Raw genomic sequence first — 20,949 nt, 5'->3', positions numbered from 1 at the left:
TTAATGTTATAAATAATGAATAAATTAGTTATTATTATTTACACATTCTTAATCATGGTTGTTTGCCTTATATGCTAGTTTGAATTTATGTTTACCAATTGCAATTGTAATTTTATCTGTATTATTATTTGAATATGTTCAGTTTTTTTTTTAGCATGGTTGTATTTTTAATAACTGTTTGTTTGTTATTTATTTAATTTATCAACTGATTTGTAATAATGATGTTTTTCATTTCATCATTTTATGATTTTAATTGTTAAAAAGATTTTTGTTTATGCTATCGCATTATAAATTTCATGTAGTCATACTCGATTGGAATTTTTACGTAACATAATATTGGTAGATGTTTTTTTCAGCATATACTTGTTTTTATTTTATTTAAAATGATATTTTGTTTATTATCAATTAATTGATTATTAAAAGTGTTCTGCATCATCTCCATTAACTTGTATAAAAGTATAATAATCATATTTAATTCTCTCTTCAAAGTCTTGAAATCTTTTACTTAAAATTGGTGAGATTAGAATTTCCATGCTTAAATGAAAAATTTGTTTTCAAATCTGGAATAATTTTGGTTAGTATGTTTCTTTTGCTGTATTTATTATTATTACTTTTTTAAATTAATTCTATATTTATCATTTATATTCTGTCCTCAATAAAAATTAATTATGCGTGTTAATAATAATGCCATATAACGGGTACAGATTATTGCTTTTATTGTAGTTTTCATATATAATAAATAGTAATCAATTAGTGACTGAGCATGTTCTGAAAAAATATAAAACACACTCAAAGGGAAGTACGTCTTCTTCTACCACCACATCCAACACCGAATTTTGCTTTGAGTTTCATTGCGTTTCAAACAGCCAATGCAGTAGCCTTTTCTGTTATACTTGAATTACTGGATTTAAGTCGTTCCCAAGAGAGTTTGGCTAATTCCCAGTCCACAATACTGATACCCTGGAATGTGTAATTCGACCAGCAATTGGTCGATGCCTTTATTTATCACTTTACCAGCTACCTTTTTGTCACCAAGTGCTTTCTTCTGATATAAGATTCTATTGCTCCTACAGCCCTGGTGGTAACAGTCTGCGACCTGGTTTACAACTGGTTATCTGTTTAGACTTCCTTACCCTACCTTGTCGATTTGACGACCAGCAGCCCTTTTCTTCCTCCTCACCCTACACATGTTGGAATGAAACTGAACTGTTTAAGACCATTCACTGCCGTACTTAATTATTATTCAATTTATGGATATTTTGAAAAACTTTGGTCGGATCTGCAGTCAGTAGAAATACTACATTTTTATTCGGATCTATAATCGGTGAGCATTCATCATTGTTTGTTGGACCGTTAATCAGAACAATTTTGCCCAATCTGTGATCTCTTCATTATTAGCCTCATCATATTGTGCATAGTATTCTTTAACATTATCTAGAAATTCCATAACCATTGTTTGTTCAAAGCTAAGAATAGTGGGCTGGTCGAAAACCTCATTATATGTCTGTACAATTTGAGAAACATAGCCAACATAAGAAACGTAGTCAACATAGCCTTTTTTTATTAGATTGGTGACTGAACAGGTGACTTGGCATTTGTAACAACGCTTCCTCTGGCATTTACCTGACCGTTTTCACTATGTAAAAAATCATTTGTCAACATATTGATCTTTCTACTTTGATGTAAATCATTAACATCGACATAAGATATTGTGACAAGATCAGTCAGTCTCTTCGGCTCACCAGCGTTACTGATTACAGTTCCTCTCGCATTGAGTCTGCTCATTTCACCAATACTATTTCGTGGATATAAAAGTAACTTCCTTTACTAAGATTTGAACGCTGGAACTCTTGGCTTCGAAATCAGCTGATTTGCAAAGTCAGCTGATTAGAGTAGAATGATTATAGTGGTGGAAGACGCGTTCACTACTATACCAACCTGGTGGGTATATCGCTCTAACCTAAACATTGATGTTGTGTTTTACACAACATTAATTTGCTAAACCATAGACCAATCATCACCGAAATCGCCTGGTTATTGAGCAAAATATTACCTAGATCTGACCGTAATGGATAGAAGTAAGAAAGTCAATGTTTACGGGGTAAAAAACTTAAAAGACTGGTGAATGATCGGTAGGCACGATTTTGTGTTCATAGGAAATAAAATTATTATCCGTAATAAAACTTATAAAGGTACTGAAGGCTTACATCAGTTGATATTTTTGAACGAACTGGCAGACTGCCAAGGATTTGGAAAAGTGTAAAAGAATACAACAATAAACAGAAACACATAAAAGTAAAACGACTGGCCGCAAAATTTCCAGTAGGTTTAAAAAGTACAATAATATTATTAAAGAATTGTTTCCCTGAAGACGAATAGTTATCCAAAAAGAGGAAGACATTGACCCAATTACAAAAAGGGAGGAGGCAGAGGTAACATTTTATTTTAACCAGTCTAAATATGAGTATCAACAAGATATAAAAATTAAAACGATTAAGGAAATGGATTCACATCGTCTTTAGAGCTGGCGATGTGGTGGCCAGGGTCGAACAAATTGCAGGTGTAATGAAGGCTCTTCTGCTGACCACATGCCCCCCTGTGATGGCAAGCATATGGCTAAGGTGCCTGTGTATATCAGTGAATGGGAGTCCTTGAAAACGTCGATTTGTAGGATCCTGGAGTCAGTGCACTCTGCCAGCACGTATGCTAGTTCCACTGAGTACTGGACTATACTTCCAGGTACTGTAGCCCTGGAGTGGGAGTATACCCCAGCGGCTAGATTGCTACAGAAGGGATCAAAGTATCATGCAGACTGAACAAACAAACATGACAGAGGGTTCATGTAAATACTCTCATCTTGAACCAGCCGTTTCACCTGAAGTGAAACGGAGAAAGAGTTTTGAGACTGGAAGGATTGAAAAGGGGGTTAAAAGTATACAGAGAGTTCTGTACAAAAATAGTTTTTGTAAACCAAAATATGTGGTTATTAGTAGAGAGGATGGTAATTTTTCAAGGGTAAGTCCTTTCCTTATTGCTCGAGAGATAAATAATTGTGCTAGAGGCCCAGTAAAGGAAATCCATAAAACTTATAACGGACTTCATGTAGAGATGACTAATGATTTATTAATTAATACTTTTAAAAAAAATAAAAGGGCCAAATAGATAGAATAAAATAATTTTAAACAGCCAGTCACAGAAGATTCTCGGGCTAAAGAAGATAGATGAGTTTGCAGTACGAGTCAATACACACAGCACCCTCAATACCTCAAAGGGTTTTGCGGTTAGGATCTATTCAATTGTACGAAGCAGGAAATTGTTGAAGAGTTGACACCTCAAGGAGTGACTGAATGCCAAAGGCTGAACATGAGAAGAAACATAAAGAAAGTTTATTTAATGCTTAAATAAATTAGTAAATTATTAATTTATTTAAGCTATTTCCTATTTTAAAACTTTTTATGGAACTAGTATTACATTACATTCCTTGCCTATAGGAAATAAAGAGACATACTTTTTTGAAGCGTGTGAATTTGATAGGTTTGCTTAAAATTAACCCTTTATTAAAAAAATATAAAACTTCATATTTATAACGCTTCACATTCAGGCTGGTGATCTTACAAATCGAACAAATGACAGTTATAACGATGAAACATTGCCAAACATATACAAAAATTATTTGATTTTTCTAAACAGCTTTTTTAGATATAATATGAAAAAAAAAAGAAAAAAACAATTTTTTAATTTATTTGACTCTGTGTGTGTACTTAAATGGGTACAAGAAAATAGTAATAACTGAGCAACAGATTTTACTTGTAATATTCTTTGTTGACCTTTATTACATTAGTTAATGATAATGTCTTGTTTGTTTATCACTCTCTCTGTCTCTCACTCTCTCTTTATCTATCTATCTTATGTAGGCACATGTACACATACATACTCACATATTACTTTACATGTATCAATAAATAAACTTTATAATTGCTGATATCATAAATTAGGATAAAATAGCATTCAGTTCACATTTGACTACACCGATAAACATACAAATGTTCTATTCTTAATACAATTTTTAAATATATATTTTGTAAAAACGCTCATTTTATTTTTTTATGATTATTATTGCGAGATAAAAAATATTTATTATTGGATAAATGCATCAGATTTACTGTAAGATATATTTTCAATTATATTATATAGCGATAATGAATCTTTTTAAATAGGTAAGTTAAAAGAATAAATTACTTTTTTTACTATAAAAATAGAATCTCATTAGTATTTTCATATTGATAGATTAATTATATTAATATATAGTGAAAATTTTATTTAAATTATCATCACTAATATACAGTACATCTAACTGACGGTCAGTTGGTTTCTCATAAATATTACATTAACTGTTATATAAAGCCTCCCCAGATCTGGGAATACAGTAGTAAGCGAAGAATAACAGAAAGTGACCACTTCTTTTTTGTCTGTCCGACAATTATACAATGCACATTTTATTTGTATTTTATTGCCCCCTCAGACTAAGAATCTAGATGTAAGTGGCTATAGGAAGCAGCATTACAGTACACTATTTTTATGTTTTACCCGATCTATTAAATAATTACTATTTATACTAATAACTAAAAGATTATTATATATTTAGATATATTTTTTAAATTATGTATATTTATTATAATTGTATTACGGTAAGATTGGAATTAATGCGAATGTGTGAGGGTAAGTCAATTATTATCCGCAATGTAGTTATAAATTTTATTGCGATACAAATAGGAAACTTACATGTACATCATTTTTCAACATAGTCCCCTTACATTTCAACACACTTGGTCCATTGTTGCACAAGCTTTCTGATGCCCTCATAAAAGAAGGTTTTCGGTTGAGCTGCGAGCCAGGAATGCATCGCTTCTTTCACCGTTTCTTGAGGTAAATCGACGGCCCCTTAGCGCCTCTTTGAGTGGACCAAACAAGTGGTAGTCAGAAGGGGCAAGATCAGGACTGTACGGAGGATGAGCCGGTACTTCAAAGTTGAGTTTCTGAAGCGTTTCAGCAGTGCGGGCAGCAGTATGTGGACAAGCACTGTCGTGCAACAACACAACACCTTTTGACAGCAGCCCTCGGCGTTTGCTTTGAATTGCAGGCTTCAGCTTGGCAGTAAGCATCTCATTGTAACGCGCATTATTTATTGTCGTGCTCCTTACCTCATAATGTTCCAGTACTGGGCCTTGTGAGTCGCAAAAAACCGTAAGCTTCAGTTTTCCTGCAGACGGTTGGGTCTTGAACTTTTTTTTGCAGGGCGAATTTGGATGTTTCCTTTCCGTACTCTGCCGTTTACTTAGCAGCTCGTAATGATGTATGCGCGTTTCGTCACCGGTGATGATACTGTCTAAGAAGATGTCCCGTTCGTTACCATAGCGATCCAAATGTTTTTGGCAGACGTCCAAGCGCGTTTGTTTATGCGACGGTGCGAGTCGTTTTGGGACTCATCTTGCACAGACTTTATGAAATCCAAGTCTGTTGCGGATGATTTTGTAGGCAGAACCGTGACTAATTTGCAGACGATGTGCCACTTCAACAGTAGTCGCTCATCCGTCTAAGAAAACCATCTCGCATGCACGCTCAATGTTTTTCTAATTTGTGACGGTAAACGGTCGTCCGGTTCCTTCGTCGTGTGTAACACTAACAAATTCAAAAATGCGTCCGTTTTTGAATTTTCAATCCGTTCGTAGACACTCTGTTGCGGCAACACACTGTTCCTGTACTGTACTGAAAGTCTTTGATGAATTTCGGCCCTTGATGCACCTTCCTACCACAAGAAACGGATCGCTGAACGTTACTGTCTTTGGTGCAAACAGAAAGCGGAGCAGCCACGGTTAACGGCAGGGCAGCGATAATGGAACTAACCTAGCAGCATCAAACCTGCACAGACATAACAACAATTAAACCACGTATGCGTCATCTACACAACACGACAGTACTACCAACATAAACAAAAATACCAAATTGCGGATAATAATTGATTTACCCTCGTAATTTTCTCAAAAATCATTTTTAGTATAATATTTAAAGTCGCTTAAATATATTCATAAATTTTATCAGTATCACAATTTAAATCCATCTTAACTTTCATAATTTATGTCTAATGACACATTTTGAGAGTAAGTTCCGATCAACGGCTGTAAATATACCTAATTCAGAATGTGTTGATGAGAATAAATGTATTTATCTGTTAAATGTACTCATCTAATAACAAATGCATGTAATTATCGATAAATATGTTATAAATGTTGTCAGCAACAGAGTAACTATGATTCCGTTTGGTGGTCGTACATCAATTGAATGTCGAATGTTTTGTACTATATTGCACTATCCTTCAAAACTCAGATCAGAATGAAATTTCCTACTTATGGTTTATTACTAGGTGCAGGTAATGTCATCCACTCCATGTATAAAAAGGACAATGGGAGGAGATCATTTAACATTTTATCAAATTACTATAACTAAGATTTTACGTTGATAAAATGTAGGCCGATTATTACTTTTAGGCTATTAAGAGTGCTCCAGTAACTTTTTATTTTCTTAAACTTTCCATCCATCTTTCTTCCAGTTTCTATTGGCAGTAAATTTTGTGAACCGAAGGAACTGTGCTATCGGTAAGAAAAAAAACAATTACGGATATAAAGAAATAAAAACGGGAATTAAAAAAAAAAATGTATATTTAGTTGAGCTCTACTTTTAGGACCTATAAAGTGTATAGTAATAATCGACTAAACACAAAGCAAATGTAGGGAATTGTTGCAAATTGTAATGTAACGTACGTTTCAAAGTATATTTTTAAGTCTAACAATATTTTCTCAGGGTAAAGAAGTTGTTGCTTTTAATAAACTGCAGGTATTAACAGAAATATAGTAGCATGCAGTATTTTAAAAATTTTTGTATAATTAGTTTTTATGAACGCTTTGATAGCGCATCCATATTGTTAGTGTAGAAGTTACGTTGACTGTAATCGGGAAATTCAGTAGAAGTGTGTAAGCATCGTTTTACAGCGCCTAACAATAGTTCTATCTCCGCTTGTGTTCCAAATTTACCTTCAAGTAACAAAGTTACCTAAACTATTGAACTTAGTCGGTCCTTACAAAGCTGTTCTTTCTAAAAAGGGCTAAACATTCAGCTGTTTTCTGAATTTTAGACTCTTTATAATTTTCAAATTCCTCGATCGCCTTCATCTAAGAACTGAAAAAGATTCGGGTATCAAGTTTTAAGAGACCGATTTAATTTTTATAACGATAAAATTTTAAAAGAAACGTAGACGCTCATAATTACGGTTCAGTAAACAGAACAAGTTTAAGAATGTCCATAGGGCCTCATTATTTTAATAAAAACCAGAATTCATTGAAAAATTAGTATACGACACTATCGTGTGACAACATAATGTTTGTTTTTTGAAAAAGCTACATACTGCTTTTCGTTGAAAAATATTTACTTTATTTGAAGAATTTTTTCCATTTCTTTTTTACCGAATAATGTTTCGATAACGAGTCATCTGAAAATTTTATTACAGAAGTTCTTTACACCTCAAAATGGGCATAATTAGCACGACAGAACCGAATAGAAAGTCTGAAAAGATCTAAGAACCAAGTTCAGTTTTACTTATTAAATAAGTTAGACTTTTATACATGCTACATCATCGTTCAAGGATGCGGTGAAAAAAGAGACCTTTTTGTAATTTTGAAGGGGCTCTAATCCCTGAAAAGTGGAAAAGAGTTTTAAATAATTTAGTCGCTTAAGACAGATCGATTTAAAATTAGATTAGGTTTTAGTATTTCTCAGTAGATGTGATTTATAGTAGCCTCTCGCACTCGATACAGATTGTTCCACCGAGAAAGGACACCTTTCAGAATATGTTTCTAGGGATGAAGCTGAGATCGGTAAACGTAGATCCAGAAATGCTCTCCTTTCTAATAACAGCTACTGAAAAAATTTCATCCTATTTCTGCCCGGTAGGTGATACAATGCGATATTTTTTTTGGAAACTTAATGCGGTAAAATATTATGTATTTTATATTATTTTTTTGATACAAAACTGACGATTAATATATTTTAAATTGAATTTTATTTTTATTACTTTGACAACTAGTAGGCATCACTGACTAAATGAAATTTAATTTGAATGCGACTATTCTTATTCACATTCCTACGTACAGGTAGATGCTTGACTGTTTAAATTAAGATTATCTATGTTTAAAACTCCTATTTAATCTGTGAATGTAGGAATTTAATTTTAGATTCTGTTATATTTATGTTTAAAATTTTAACTAAATTAAATTTTTAGAAATCAAATTTCTGTTTCAAATGTATTTTAACAACGTCAGATTCGTTCGTTTATTATTAAACCGCATCTAAGATACGGTTCAGTATATCGATTTTGTAATGGAGACGCTAAAGTTTCAGTTGCAGATACCGATTGAGTTATCGATCGGTTATTGTAAGACAAACTTAAAAAAATGTTTTATTTTGTGTAAATTTTTTGAGTTTGATGTAATTTCTGAAGGAAAAAAATTAGAAATATAGTTCTGGGAACCGTTATTGTAAACAGAAGTTTCAAATCAAATAACGATAAAAATATTCCAATTTTTTACCGTAATTAATGTCCAAAAAATGTATTACTGCTCTATATTACCTATGTAGAAAAAAATCGGGATGTCATTTTTCGGTAGCTCGAAAATAAAGTATTTCCGGACGTATATTTATTGACTTTTGTTTCTTACCTTTAGCTTTAGAATCCAGATCTCCGGAAATCCCCTTTCTCAACGGAACATTTGTGCATAAAGGAAAATTTTTATAAAAATATTCTTATTTCTAGAATCCCACCGATCAGATCAGATCGATTTTTGTGTTATGAAACTCTTTATTAGATATATTTTTAACAAATGTTTAAAGCGTTGTTTCAAATGTACCACCTAATTACGTAAACAAAGATATCAAATCGGGACCTGCCCTAATCGATTCCCCATCCAGGAAACTAAGGACCCATCCTTACTCCATTCGTAGATTTTATCGCTGAATGTCCTAAGTCTATTGAATTCATAATGGCTGACGCTTTTTTGCTCCTTCGAATATAAATTATGCGTTCTACTTAAATTGTACGCCTCTACTCTTTCCCCATCGATCAATCAGCAACGTTTCACCATCATATTCCAGCCAAGTCAATGCTAACCGACCTAAGTAATTAAGCTGTCCGTTTTCATAACGTAACTATGTTTGTTTATTTATTTGCCAGGTACGTACAGGTAACTGGCTATTCTTATCGTTATAAGACTAGTTCTGGAGGAACGCAGATCTGATTACATATTAGTTGAAATTACATAAACTTAAAACTAATGTTTGTAATCATGTCTCTGTTAATATTCACCGTTTAATTACATTATTTACAATTTTTGTAGGTAACTTAAATTTACATTTTATCGTGTATCTGCGTTTTACTTCCTTGGATGAAAAAAGGAAGTATTGCGATCGCGAAAAATTTCGGTTCAGATTTCAACCGATGGAAATATCCATTTTGACCATCTGTGTGCATTTTGACTAATTTCGGCGTGACGTCTATACATACTTAAGTATCGGCTCGCATAACTCAAAAGCGATTAGCCGCAGAACGGTGAAATTTTAGATTTAGGGCTGTTCTAACATCCCCTTTTGATCGCAATCGATCGAACCAAAAGTGGCCATAAAAGCCCAAAATCCCCAAAAAATCTAGATTTTGGGCTTTTTCTTAAACGCAGTAATAAGTCCTCATAGAGAGTTTTTCAGCGATATATCATAAGCGGTACTTATTTCCATCGATTCCAGAGTTATAGCCAAATAAAATTTTAATTAATGAAATATTTAGATCTTATAAGAGAAGGCGCATCGGTTCGAATCAGAATTATCTCCTTTTTTTATTTTTAACTTTTTTTTTAATTTAAATATATTGCGTTATTTGTAATTATTAACCTCCGATTGTAAAAAAATGTTTTACGGTAAATAATAATTCAATAATAACAATAAAAAAATATCAGAAGTTATTAAAATGAGATAAAATTTTATGTACTTTCAATTTTAAAAGAATGTATATCTGTAATTTAATAGGCGTATAAGAAAGTCATGTGGTGTCCGCATCAGATTTTTTAATTTTCTGCATTCAAATTCTTAAGAGATTCTGTAAGTTTATTATAAAATTGTTCGGTTACTTCCTTTAAAACCAAACAAAAAACTTTAAAAATACGAAACGAAAAGTATAGAAACACGAAAGGTTCGATTCTATAGGAAAATTCTCGTCTCCTGCAAATAATTCAGCGTTCTGTATGTTAAAAAAATAATTGCTAACGGTTTTCTGGAGCCCGCTGTATTTTAACGAGTAATGGAAAAACGCTTTTTTATTTATTCTCCTAATGCGTGTGTGTGTTGCAATCTGTTCAACTTTCTTTTTCTGTTTAGCCTGCGGAACCACCGTAAGTTATTACATCAGAGGATGATTGAGAATGATATGTATGAATGTAAATGAAGTGAAGTCTTGTACAGTCTCGGGTCGACCGTTCCTGAGATGTGTGGTTAATCGAAACCCGACCGCCGAAGAACACCGATATCCACGATCTAGTAATCAAATTCGTATAAAAATAACTGCCTTTACTAGGATTTGAACCTTAGAACTCTCGACTTCCAAATCAGCTGATTTGCGATGACGAGTTCACCGCTAGACCGACCCGGCGAGTTAACAATCTGTTCGACTAGTGAACAATAAGCAACCTCCCCGTACACGGCCCAATGATTTGACGGTGATATGTATGACATCCGTTTACGGCGCCTAAGCGATGACAGGTTCCGCAAGATGATGTTAGGTGCGTATTGTATTACTGCGCATTACCGACCAAACCTTCACCCCTGGCTAGTCCCTTCCTGCTACAGCTGGAGTGCATTTCATCAGGAAGGGGGTAGAAAATAAACGCCCATACACACAATCAAACACCACTTAGAAAGTCACACACACGAACAAGATGACATTAGGCAAAAGCGCACCACACACACAACTCAACAACAACCACAAGCTATACACGTCGCTATACATCATCCCCTTAACAGGTTACCCGCCCTTACTCCCTAACCGCCGACTTTTTTTAATTAATTCACCTTACAAGCTTTGAAGCTTGTGCGTGGGAATACGGTGTGGAAATTCTGTAAGCGTTTGAAAAATGTCATGCCTGGCCGGGATTCGAACCCAGGACTTCCGGATGAAAGGCCACTGTCTATTATTCAAATTCGTATAAAAGCAAGTAATTTTTAACGGGATTTGAACCTTCGACTTCAAAATCGGCTTTAAACAACCGATTTGAAATAGGTTAACCGTTAGATCTATTTATTTACCGGTTTAATTTAATTTAATGTAAGTTTAAGTTTGACTTGTTATTGCAAGAAGTTAATTATTAAAAAGTACCCAAAATCTATTAAACTAGGAAACAGAGGGATAATAGCCTACGTAATGAATAGCCGATTAATATCAAACTTATGGTTTTGTTTATTTCCGCGCAGCATATATTGAATTTTACAGTACGTTTTCAGTTGTGCTTTTTATTGTGATTTATATTTGCTTTAATCGGCAGCAGGTGTAAAAGTTCTGTAATAAAGGTGCGAAAAGTGACAGGAGGATAATCAGGTCTCCAGCTGCCCGTATCTCGCTGCGGGCAGTTGTCACATTTACGGGCTTGCCATTCTTACCGCCACGCTTCCATCGCGAGATTGTAAAGACTCCTCCGCAGGGAAGATGGGCAACTGTTCGAAATTTAGAACCGGTGCATTGAGATCACCGTTCCGCTCCGGTACAGGCCCGGCTCGAAGCCGCATTGCGAAGAGGCCTCCCTGCCTCTTCGCAATTTCCACATGGCCGCCTGAACTTTTACCGCTAAATCGATTGGGAGAGCCTTTCCCAACACGGTGGTAGCCTCGTAGGAGGTTGTTTTAAAAACACCAGTGCACACAATTAAGGCTCTGCGCTGTGACTCCTTAAATTTTGAATAAGTGCTCGATTTCTTTCCAGCCTATGCGCCCAAACAGACGCCGCGTAAGAGATTATAGTTTCGAAGACATTTCGTATACCGTGTACAAATGACGGCCCGACAGCCCGTAATCCTTCCGAGCAATCCTCCTAAGCTTGTGAATCACAGAGACGGCGTCCGCCGCTACTTGCCTGACGCGGTCGCTAAACAGCAACTTCTCATCAAACAAAACACCTAGGTACTTATGAACTCAAACTCGGCTGATTACACAGCCTTTATACTTAATACGGGGGTTACGACTGTATGATAATTTTGCTGCACCTTTTAGCAGCTTAAATTTCATCTTGGGCACAGAAATCTTTAAATTCTGAATGTCCATCCAGCCCTCTGCGGTTGACAAAGCCGCCTGCGCTCGATCTTCTAGCTGCTGTAGTGATTTACTACGAACTAACAGGAGACAATCATCAGCGAAAGCCTGGGCTGTGACCCCTTTCGGGAATACCAAAAATCCGTCGAATAAGGTTCCACAGCAAGGGACCGAGAACGGAGTTGGGCGGGCTTCCCCTGGTGACGGACTTTTCGGCAATTAGGTGCGCATCCTTAAATAGAGCCGTGCGATCAGACAAGTAGTCACGTACTACGGCCTCAGGGCTACGGGAGCATTGCGGCGTTCCAACTCATAGAGGACAGAACCGCAACACAAGCAAGAAAATGCTGCCTCTATGTCAATAAAAATTGCCAAAACATATTTGCAGTCGGCGCTTTCCACCTCGGCAAGAGCATTTAAGATGCAATCCTCGGTGCCAACCCCCTTCATGAAGCCATACCGGCCTCCATTTAGAAGCGAGTTCATATCGATGTTTCTTGAATCTGATGATTTAGAACCTGTTTCTTGATTTTTAAGTAAATCAAGATCTTTGAGTAAATCGAATTGTAGGACAAAAGTTTCCTTGTTGCGATTAACACTTTGTTTGGCCGGTATGATGATAGCGGTCGTATTTTTGGTGGTTGATCTGAGTACATAGTCTAATCGAAGTTAGATTTAGGGAGAGTTTTTGCGTGAAATTTTCAGCGTTAGAGGACGGCGCGGGGATTGCGATTCCACGAATCGGTTAATATGATAGTTGAGGGTTGAAGTTACGGTTGGTGGTCGTGATCGAAAGAGGTCATACGAAGGCGATAGTAGGTTGTGTAAATACGCTGATGGAAATGTCTGCCGAGGTATTTGCATCGGTGGCACACTGACAGAGGCCAAACCGATGATTTTATTGCGTTATCAAATTTAAAGAGTGTAAAAGACGACCTTCGATAAAGCCCATCAGGGCTAGGAACGCAGGAAGACTGTGATCGTCTCAAGGCGGGTGTCGTCCCCTACAGAGGTCGGACTGTACCGATGTTGCAAAAGGATATAGAAGGGGAAAATGAGGTTGAGGTTATACAGAAAGCGTTAACCGGTTTTTAACTCCCAAAATATCCAAAATATTGACGGGGTTGACTTTGTAAACATTTATGATGTACCCGAAAATCGGGTGTTGCAATGTACACGAAAAGAAACGAAACAATAAAGATCTAACAACTCAGGGAAAATTTAATGACGTAAATTCTCATTTTTTAAGTTGCAAGATAGTGGAAAGAAGAAACCGCAAGTAATTTTTGCATAATAATAACTCTGCCATCGATGTTAATATTAATCTTTTGTCGAGGGTCATATCCTTTTTAAAGAAGGTTCTATTCTAATGAAACTCAAGAGAGACTGATGGAATTAAAAATAATTGTTCGGCTAGATATTTTTAAAAAGAACCGCACATATATTAATGGTAAAGTCAATACTGAATATTTTATTCAAGCGGTTATCCGCGCATGGATATGCATTATCCATGCGTATCGTCAAGTATAAATGAAATATACGGTAGGAAAAATTAAAACGCACGAATACCGTACTACAAATGATGTTATTAACACCTGTTGAAACGGCATTGTAATTTGTTAGTCTCGAAAAATATTTTTAAGGTCTGACCAAAGCGCGGAGTTTAAGTCGGATAACTTAATCCATTCAAAGTGTTGAAAAGTAAAATTAAAAAGAAACCTTACGGATACGGAATGAAGCACGAAAATGGAATCCAGAGCCTGTGTAGAAAGATTAGATACCGGATTATATGATCGTTAAAATCCTAATCGGAATCCGATAATCCAATAACAGAATAACTTTTATCGGATTAAAGGAAAGGAACGGCTAGATCGTGAGGTAGACCGAACGTAAACAAGTTTTTTATTTGAAGAAATAAATACGATATCCTAAGACGAGACACGGTATGCAGACCGTCTGCTAATACAAACTATGTACTCGGAAAATCTTTGACGTACTCAAAAATAACTAATAGATCCCCGAAGAAATAATGCGATAGAGTAAACCTTTAATCGGTAATCAACAGTACACCGATGATAAATTTATAGCTAAATTGTTCGTGAAAATAAATTAATTTTTCAAGACTTGCATTATCAGAATCGTTACTGAAAAAAATAAAAATTGTAACAAAAGGTTTAGCAATATGATGCGGTCTAGGTCGTCTGAAACCGTGTTTATAAACCCTACTACCGTTTGAAAAAACTTAACTATACGATGCGGTTATAATATTCATCGATGAAGTCACTGAAAGCGCAGTGTTCTTTAACAGGCTAGGTATTTAACGGGTGAAGGAAAATCGACGAGCCGATAAATTCAGCAGATCTTTTTCACGTTGAGTTCATTAATAAAATTAAGAATGAAGAAAAAGTAGAAATCAAAAATTAAGGAAGAGAATGATTTTTAGTACGACGCAGAACAGTTTTAGTACGCGGGTAATTAACAAATTAAGTTTATTCTTTTTCAAAAATTATTATTTCTTGTTTTCTACTTTTTGTCTCGTAATTACAAAAATATAATCTATTTTTATAAAACTTTTGTTACGGTAAGTAGCCAGCAAAAAATTTTATTTCACTCGCCGATCGGTTAAAATAAATATCTGCAAAAAGAAATTGAAATTAAGAGCCTAAAAAGTTATTTTATATACGATATAGAATATAATTTTTTCGTATTAACCTCATAAATTTACTTACCGTCAGATAAAAATGTCATAATAAAAATATGCATACTTAAAAACATGAAAGTTGCTATTTAAAAATGTTTTAATATATATAAAAATTTTACACAGAAAATGGAAAATATGTAAATTATTAAAGCGATTCTGAAATCTAGCTGTACGCTAAAAAGTCCCTGTGAATGTTTGATTATAATTTGTCTGATAACTCCCAAAATTATTTGAAAAATTATTAAAAAAATGTAAGCTAAAATTATTCGTAATGTTAAGCGATTATATTGCGATAACTTAATATTTAATTCAAACGTTTAATCTAAAACTATGTTGGAAAAAATGATCAAAACTGAAATCGGATTGAGAAATAAATCGGTCAGATAAGGTCACCAAAAATACAAAAGGATTCTACATCCGTTGTTATCTCATCGCCTAACCTTGAAGCGAAGGACGTTAATAAATTTTTTTTGACATTTCAAATATCAGTGACGTCGACATCGACCCGGTTCAAGCAAAGCCGTTCGCCTCGAACGGTTTTGTTAACGAATCGCTATTTTTATTTGCTACTGATACCCAGGAAGTTGTAATGTTTGCTTTTAATGTAACGGGTAAATATTTAACGAGTATCGAAAGAATTCTGCCGGTATTTTAAAAAAAGTCATCGACAAATTGAATTAAAAAATGTTTCGACGATGGAGAAACAACAAACCTTTTTTAAAGGTACGACTAAAGGTCGTACTTTTAAAAAAGCGCATCCTTTATAAGAATACACAAAAATATACACGCAAGGTATAGAAAGCGTTTTTGTTCCCTCGTTTATCTTGTTAGCCTCTTTGCAGATAACAGAAACTGTCTGCAATTAGAGATAATCGTTTTAAAGGGTTTGAAAACTCTACATTTGCGGTTCAAAAAATTATTCGTCGGCTGGATTGTAACCGTCTAACTTTAAATACGGATAAAACCATTGTATTGTACTTCCGTAGCGGTAGACCCGCTTCACCGACCGATCACAGCGCAGTATTTTCCCGTAATACTCTACAGGCCCCGCCCCTTTCGCGCCCTGTCAGCGCTTCCCACGAAAAATTAACACGCAACAGGTCGGATTAAATAATCATATTTTTCACATCCGGTGTTCCGAGAAGTAACTTCTTTGATTTTCTGTTTAGCCTCCGGAACCACCGAAAGATATTACTTCAGAGGATGATATATGAATGTAAATGAAGTGCAGTGTTGCACGAGATGTGTACTGTGACCGTTGCTAATAAGTAACTGACACCGGTCATGTGCTACTGATTAACAAACATCTTTATGACTGCGCACACGCGGTTGAAGTTATTTATCCGGTGTTCTAAGAATAAAGTAATTAACACCCGGGCTCGGTGTTCTAAGAGCGATAAATTGACATCCGGTGATATAAAACCGGTTGGACATGATTAAATATGTTTATCGCAGCAGGTGTTCTAAGAATGATGCGCAATGGACGCTACGAAAATGCTCGCACTTGTGCATACGTGCGTGCGTCAACAGGAGCGATGCTCAATCATCAACATATGAAGGCCGACTGAGGTTATTTTCGCAGTAAGATTTAAATTCTTAAATGGAATTATCGATTGTTGTTATCGATTAGATTGTTAGTAATTATTATAATAATTACAATTATCTTTTCAGCTAAGATTACTATATTTTCTACGTTTGGTACCGCTTAGCTTTCTTAGTTTCGTAAGCTAAAATAATGAAGCTAAGAAAGGTAATCGGTACTAAACGTAGAAAAATTATCGATAAGAATTTTTTTGTCGTTGCTTAATTGTATTTTTAACGCTGCTTTTTTAAGGTAAAAACGTCATTTCATCAAGGGATTCAAATCGGACCCAAGATTTTTACTGAAAATTTTTTACTGAATATTTTTCGCATTTGAATTTTAAATATTACCTAATTAAATCGTAATACTTAAAGGCGTTTCTGAAGAAATATTCCATCAAGAGCAAAGCCGGGTAAGTTACGCAACACATCGGCCAACTTTTTTTGTAATGAAATAAAAGAAAAAGATTTAATACTTTTAAATAAATGAAAAATCTTAAATCGTTTTGCGTTTTAACGTAGATAAATAGAAGTAAACATCGATTACAGAAAACATGCAATGTCTGTTTGTATTTGATTTTTTTTTGTGAGAGTTTAAAAATTATTTCAGTATTTCATTCCGGCAAAAGATGTGCGCTTAAATTTTTTTTAAAAGTAAGTTCTTTTCTATATTTGTTTTAAAAGTTTCCTTTCAGGAATTTTGTCGGCAATCATACTAAAACCAAAAGGACGTTTTACATTTAATCGTACATTAAGCGGAATAAAGAATAAATATCCCTCGCGTATATTAAAACGTAAGAACCTTTTACCTTTTTAAGTCTACATTAGACGAGTAAAGTTTTAAATAATTACCTGCCACTCGACGTAACTAATTACAAATTTTATTTTACGAAACGTGACGTAAATATCGGCAATTCTTCTTGCGCTTTTGGAAATTAAATTCCATCGAATCAATACTAGAATACCGGCGGTGAAGAAACCTTATCTGAAACTATTTAAGAACTTCAGGTTTGTACGTTAACCGACAAAGCATCGTGCTCTGCTTTAACGTACGAATCCAGATCTCAGATGTGCGTATTAAAGCATCTCTTCTCTTTTAAATTTTAGTATGCATTTAATTAAATAGTTTATATTATGAAAACGTTCATTTACGATTTATTAATTTACGATGTATTAATATGTTTGCATTATATATAGTATTTATATAATTACGATGTATTAATTTTTTTTTTTTTTTCTAGTATTTGGGCATCAGAATTAAATTGAAATATGAGCGTAAAGAAAATACCGGGACCTTTAACGCTGCCGATATGGGGAAATCTATATAAATACAAATTTGGATTATATAGTATATTAAAATATCAAGATGTTTTGGAACATCTGTATAAAAAATACGGTCCACTAGTCAAAGAAAAATACGGTAATAAGACAGTAATTCACGTATTCGATCCGGATGATGCTAAAACAATTTACAAAAACGAAGGTAAATTACCTCGTGTCATTCCATTACAAGAAACGATACGATTGTATAGAGAAAAGAACAGTATGTCATTAGGACTCGGTAATTTAAACGGAGAAGAATGGTACAGATTGCGTAAATCGGTTAGACATTTAATGTTACTTCCTAAGGACGTCCAACATTTTTTACCCAAATTGAACGTTCTCGGCGATGAACTTACCGAAAGAATATTACAAGACAGAGATCCTAATAACTGCGAGGTAAATATATTATTTATTTCATTTTTACATTTCATTTAGAATATACTGCATTTAAACAGAAACGAAATAAGTCTTCGATTACAGTCGTAATGTAATACTCGTGCCTTTTCCGCACGCTAAAGAATTCATTAGCGACAATCGGTAACTGCTATCGAGCATCTTGTGTTCCTGCATAAATAAATGACGATTAAGTTCTGATAGTCTAAGAACGAACGACATGAAAGATATCTCTCGGTCGGTAAGTTCTTTGTTATCATTCCGTCGGATGATTTATTTAATAAATATGTTACGCGTTAAAAATACTACACAAAATACCGTAAATTAAGGTGTAAGACGATTACCATAATGTAGTGCTTTCAGAAAGCGATATTTAATTAATTAAAAAAAAGGAAAATACTTGACTTTTCATTTTTTTTTTCTTATTACTTTTTCTATTTAATAATAGTATCAAAAAACGAGTTGGCATTGTCATCGGAGTGATTTAAACTTTAATAATGTATCGTTACAATTCAGCCGATATTAGCGGTTCGTTGTCCCCAAAATCCTTTTGATTACAAAATAAACATAAATTTAATAGCGTTAATAATAAATCTAATTATAAATACGGGAAAAATATTACAGATAAATCGCCCGGTACTAGTGTTTTTAATAAAAATTAACATACAACGACTTAAAACCTCGTAAATCATTAAAACATATAAATAATAGGCAAATATTAGATAAATGATATATATTTATCGTCGATTATCAAGATCATCAACGATCGCCACAAAATATGTCGATACTGTCGCCGTGTATTTCAATGAGATTTTCAGAGTATTACGACTACAAAAATGACAATAGTAAATTTTTAAACAAATCGAAACGCACGATAAAAATAAACAGTCTATAGGTAGACCTATACCTGTGATAATTTCTACGCTGATCGTGAGAAAACTTCTCAAACGCAATAAGTTGTTTTTAATACACGGGGTAAGTATTCTTACCTCTGTTACCAGAGATCGGCAGAGTATTTCCATAATACGACTGTTTCAATTATGTAGCGGTAAACAGTGTATGATAAATTAATAAGTTTTAGATACAAGTATTTATTTATTTATTTTTTTAAATTTGAAATAGCGACCTGTAATTCATAGTTAATAAAAAAGCTTTTTTTATTATACAATAAAAAAAAATCCACAAATTCATCATCAATAACGTAATACTACGTCTTTCAGCAATTAATATCGTAATGTAAAGTCTAAACATCTCTCATGACAACCGGTTTATTCTCCAACTTTTTTTGATAGTGAAAGCTATTATATTTTATAATGGTGATAAATTACCGGGTATTGTAATGTTTTGTAATTGATGATGAACACATGGGTTTTGAAAGCTTTTTATATTAATCGGTAAGTTTGCTATTTATGTATATTTATCGGTTTTTATTATATATGTAAATGTAGTATTTTATATATTGTCGCGTGTTCTTTGGTTCTATCAGGTTATTGAGAAATCGACAGTTTAGAATGCTTATATAATTACAGTTTATCGGTTTATAAACATAATTACAAGACAAATCAATATTAATGACAACTGTGATAATAATAATAACAGACAAAAAAATCTCAAATTAATAATTAGAATGACAATAATGGTAATAGTGAACAATATAAATATTACATGTCAATAACAAACAAATTATTGTTAACAAACGATTATCGATAAGACAAGTCCTGTTACCCGATTTTAAATGTAATTTAAGAAAGGCAAATTTAGGTGGAATAAAAAAATGTATTTGTTACTAACAAAAGAGGTTTAAAAAAAAGCTATTACTTACGTAATTGTTAAATAATATGCTCAAAATGCCCACCCCTTGCGGTTATACACGCACGGACTCTTTTCTGCGCATTACCAGAAACCTTTTTAAGAGTTGCATTGGAAATACTCGCGATTAAGTCTGTAATATTGAATTTAAGTTCATCGACGTGTGAGGATTGTTTTTGAAGACCTCGGACTTAATATAGCCCCACAAAAAGCGGTCAGGAGATGCGAGGTCTGGGGACCTTGGAGGCCATAAGCCCTTGCTCATTATTCGATCATCAAAGAACTCTTGGAGAAAATCCACGATTTCTCGAGACGTGTGGCATGCAGCGCCGTCTTGCTGAAACCGGCAATACCGTTCTTGAGGTTCCGGGAGGGACACAAATTGGCGCACAATATTCCTGTTTACTGTCTTACTTCACCGTCTACTGTCTGTTCGAAGAATACGGGTCCGACAATACGATGACGAGATATAGCACACCACACACCAATTTTTTCAGGATGCAAAGATTTGTCTTGTAAAGCGTTAGGATTTTCAACCGTCCAAATGCGACAGTTTTGACTGCTCGCATAACCGTCGAGATGGATCCAAGCTTCATCGCTAAAGAACACTGTGTTTAAAAATTCGATTCCGTTATCGTTTACGAGAGACCTAAACCGACGGCATGATTGCAATCGCTTGTTTAAATCTGGAGGCTGAAGCTCTTGATCTAATCGTACGCGATACGGATACTATTTCGATTTTTTAGCGG

General features: G+C 34.3%; 1 protein-coding gene across 4 annotated transcripts in view; it reads left to right on the top strand.

Annotated features, from left to right (window-relative positions):
• Window positions 1–450: 450 nt before the first annotated feature.
• Window positions 451–20,949, top strand: part of LOC142329766 (putative cytochrome P450 CYP44) — a 45,589-nt gene continuing 25,090 nt past the window's right edge. The window contains exons 1-2 of one of the 4 annotated variants that reach the window (XM_075374540.1): window positions 451–574; window positions 17,917–18,394. In XM_075374540.1, coding sequence (XP_075230655.1) covers window positions 17,945–18,394 — 450 coding nt within the window. In that variant the 5' untranslated portion in view covers window positions 451–574; window positions 17,917–17,944. Of the gene's footprint in view, window positions 575–4,012; window positions 4,218–16,983; window positions 17,089–17,916; window positions 18,395–20,949 lie in introns of those variants that run through there. The other 3 variants (XM_075374538.1, XM_075374539.1, XM_075374541.1) reach the window with 3 other exon arrangements.

This window comes from Lycorma delicatula, chromosome 9 (genome assembly GCF_047948215.1).
Source record: "Lycorma delicatula isolate Av1 chromosome 9, ASM4794821v1, whole genome shotgun sequence".
Lineage (NCBI taxonomy): Eukaryota > Metazoa > Arthropoda > Insecta > Hemiptera > Fulgoridae > Lycorma > Lycorma delicatula.
Note: the sequence above shows the minus strand (reverse complement) of the source record. Positions and strands in the feature narration are given on the sequence as shown.